At 48.2% G+C, this 3,513-nt stretch overlaps 1 protein-coding gene across 1 annotated transcript; it reads left to right on the top strand.

Moving 5' to 3' along the window:
- The first annotated feature begins 2,201 nt into the window (after window positions 1-2,201).
- Window positions 2,202-3,179, top strand: LOC134301091 (free fatty acid receptor 3). Its single transcript, XM_062985638.1, has one exon. The coding sequence runs from the start codon at window positions 2,202-2,204 to the stop codon at window positions 3,177-3,179; it is 978 nt and encodes a 325-aa protein (XP_062841708.1).
- Window positions 3,180-3,513: the final 334 nt, after the last annotated feature.

A 3,513-nucleotide genomic window follows, 5' to 3' on the forward strand; every position in this document is an offset into this window, starting at 1 on the left:
CCGTCCAGGGTGTTACTGTGTGCCTTGTGCTCATTGAAAAGCTGGGATAAGCTCCAGCACCCCCCCGCGACCCTAAAAGCGAGTGATATAATATGTAGGCACTAATCACAGCAAGATCATGGGTTCAATTCTCAGGTGGGGCAGTCTGAATTTTTTAATGTGGGTTTGCATGTTCTCCCTGTGTCAGTGTGGCTTCTATACAAATCTACCTTGGGTTAGTGTGTGTGTGTTTGCCCTGTGATGGACTGGCAGCTTGTCTGGGGTGTTTCCTACCTTTTGCCAGGTGAATCGTACCCACCGCGACCCTGAATAGGAGAAAGTGCTGGTGAAACAGAAAATAAAAAGGAATGGCACACTCCGGTGGGACTGTGGTCGCCTGCTGGGTAGAGTTTTGGGCTATCAATCAAAAGGTTGTGTGTTCAAATCCAGACTTTGGCTCTGCCACTCTCTCGGCTCTAGGGCCACTGTACAACGACTGACACTGCGCTCTGACCCCAAAGTGGAATAGTTGTAGCCTAGCTGTTAAGGTGCTAGACTAAGAATCAGAAGGTAGCTGGTTCGAGCCCCACTACTGCCAGTTTGCCACTGTTGGGCCCTCGAGCAGAGCCCTTAACTCTCAATTGTTTAGACAGTATACTGTCACAGTCCTGTAAGTCGCTCTGGATAAAGGCCGGTTCACTAACACAGCTGAGCTTCAGCCTAAACTCTACATACACTGTGTATATATACGTCACGTAGACTGTATATAGCAGTAAATATTACACTGTTATTGAAAGCCTGCCATCGTTTGCATTACAGAGGAACATAAATTTACATCTGTTTAACCAGAAAAGGATTTTGTGTATCATGGTGGTGCGTGTCTTTACATTACATGTCCAAAAGTATATGGACACCTTACTGTTTAAAACCATTAAAATTACTATGCACTGTATTTAGTCCCACCTGGGCTAAAACAGCTTCCGTTTCTATATGATTTTGGAAGGTTCCTGTGGGAATTTGTGCCCATTTAGTCGTCAGTGCTTTAGTCAAGAATTCACGTTGAGCAAGAAGGTCTGGCTCACAGTCAGGCTTCCAATTCATTCCAAAGGTGATGAGCTGAGGATGAAGGTGAAAGTTCAGAGCTCAGTGTGTGTTCCACGGTTCTTCCATACCAAGCTCACCAAACAAGACATGCTGGAACAGAAAGGACCTTCCCCATACTCTTGCCACAAAGTATTATATTGTGTATGATTGGTTTTTATACTCCAAAGTGTGTAAAACATGACGTTACAATCCTGATAAAATTAAATTAAATAAATATTTGATTGCATTTGATTGCAGACAGGATGAACCCAAATAATTTCATGTCTGTCTGGTCAGTTTCATTTCTTTTGTTAATAAACATCCATTCCTGCATTTCAGGCCTGCAACATGTTCCAAACAAAGTTGGGACGGGGGCAATTTAGGACAAATAATGGCGTAAAAAGAATCATGATGTGATTTTAAAGAGGTGACTAATTATTAGTTGGAACAGAATCAGTATCAACGAGTCTATGATGAGCAGAGATGGTCGGAGGATTTCCAGTTTGTCAACAAACGAGAGAGAAAATGACAAAAAAGCAACGTTCCAATCGGAAGGTTGTTGGTTTGAGTCCCAGGCCCTTAAATCTGACCATGCGCTCCGACACCAGTCTTGAAAAAATACTGTACGCGTGTTTATGCAGTTGTAGCCCGGCGGTTAAGGTACTGTACTCAAAATGTCACTGGCTCAAGCCCCAGTACTGCCAGATTGCCACTGTTGGGCCCTTGAGCAAGGCCCTTAACCCCGAATTGCTTAAACAAAATGTACTGTCACATGACTGTAAGTCGCTTTAGATAAAAGCGTCTGCTAAATGCTGACAATGTAAATAAAGACGTTAGCGGCGGAGCGGAGCAAGAAAGATCAAAAAGGATTCACATATTTCTCCCTCTACAGTGCAGAATATTATTAACCGACTCAAGGAATTTGCAGGAAATAAGAATTTAAATAAAATTAATTAATAATAATATAAATAAATGATGTGCTTCTTATTTTCTGATTTTTATCCGGTTTCAGAATGACTGAGCCCCTGTGCACAAAGCGAGGTCCATAAAAAGACCTCATGACCAAAATTTTGGTGTTCCTCAGATCCGACCCCGTGAGGAACGCGAGCTGACCCCTCCTGTCATGTCGTAGTCGAGTCATGCAGCAGTGCGAAACCATCCTGTGCCTGTCGGTCTACATCATCACGTTCGCCACGGGGCTGCCGTGCAACGTCCTGGCGTTCTACACGTTCAGCCGCAAGGTGTGGAGGAAGCCGGTGCCCATCGACATCCTCCTGCTCAACCTGACCGTGTCCGACCTGCTCTTCCTGCTCTTCCTGCCCTTCAAGATGCAGGAGGTGGTGGACGGCATGCGCTGGCACATGCCCTACTTCCTGTGCCCGCTGTCCGGCTTCGCCTTCTACATGACCCTCTACAACAGCACCTTCTTCCTGACCGCCGTGAGCGTGGAGCGCTACCTGGGCGTGGCCTTCCCCATCCAGCACTCGCTACGGAGGCGGCCCGTGTACGCCGTGGTGGCCAGCGTCTTCCTCTGGGGGCTCTCCACGGTTCACCTGAGCATCGTCTACATCGTGCCCTACTACGACCCGGCAGGTGCGGGGCCTCCGCCCAGGAACGTGTGCTACGAGGAGTTCACCGACGCCCAGCTGCGCATCCTGCTGCCCGTCCGCCTGGAGCTGTGCCTGGTGCTCTTCTGCATCCCGTTACTCATCTGCACCTTCTGCTACGTCAACTTCATACACATCCTGTCACGCCTGCCCAACATCGGCCGGCGGAGGAGGCTGCGGGCCATCGGGTTGGCGCTGGGCACGCTCCTGGTGTTCGCCCTCTGCTTCGGCCCGTACAACGTCTCGCACGTGGTGGGATTCGTCACCCGCCGCAGCCCGGCCTGGAGGGACAAGGCGCTTCTGCTGAGCACCTTCAACGCCTGCCTGGACCCCATCATCTTCTACCTGTCGTCGTCCGCGGTCCGGAGCACGCTGGCGTCCATGGCCGAGGGAGCCTGGCATAAAATAAGGACAGGCAGCCGCGCCCTGCTCTGCTGGAGGACTGGCAAAAGCGGGCACCAAGGGGCAAAAAACTCACTTCCCAACCAGGGTGAGATCAACGCCGTCTGACAGAAATGTTTTTTTTTTACTTAATGGTACAAATGCCACTTGCATTTATTTTGTCGTCCCCAATGGGGACTCAGTTGGCACCAAGACTGACATCAGACTTCTCAGAGACGCTTCTGTCCAAACCTTTTATACACTACATGGACAAAAGTATTGGGACGCCGCTTCTAATTATTGAATTCATGTGTCTCAGCCGCAACCATATAGTGACAATAAAGATTCTATTCTATTCTATTCTAACAGTCGCTCACGTGTAATAAATTAATAATATAAAGGAAATTATATGCTTTCAAGTTTGCAGCAACAGTTTAGGGAAGGCCCTTTTTTCTCAGCCTTA

Source organism: Trichomycterus rosablanca, chromosome 23 (assembly GCF_030014385.1).
Source record: "Trichomycterus rosablanca isolate fTriRos1 chromosome 23, fTriRos1.hap1, whole genome shotgun sequence".
Lineage (NCBI taxonomy): Eukaryota > Metazoa > Chordata > Actinopteri > Siluriformes > Trichomycteridae > Trichomycterus > Trichomycterus rosablanca.

Bases quoted from the DNA above. Each gene is read 5' to 3' on its own strand.
- LOC134301091 (XM_062985638.1), top strand. From the start codon at position 2,202: ATGCAGCAGTGCGAAACCATCCTGTGCCTGTCGGTCTACATCATCACG.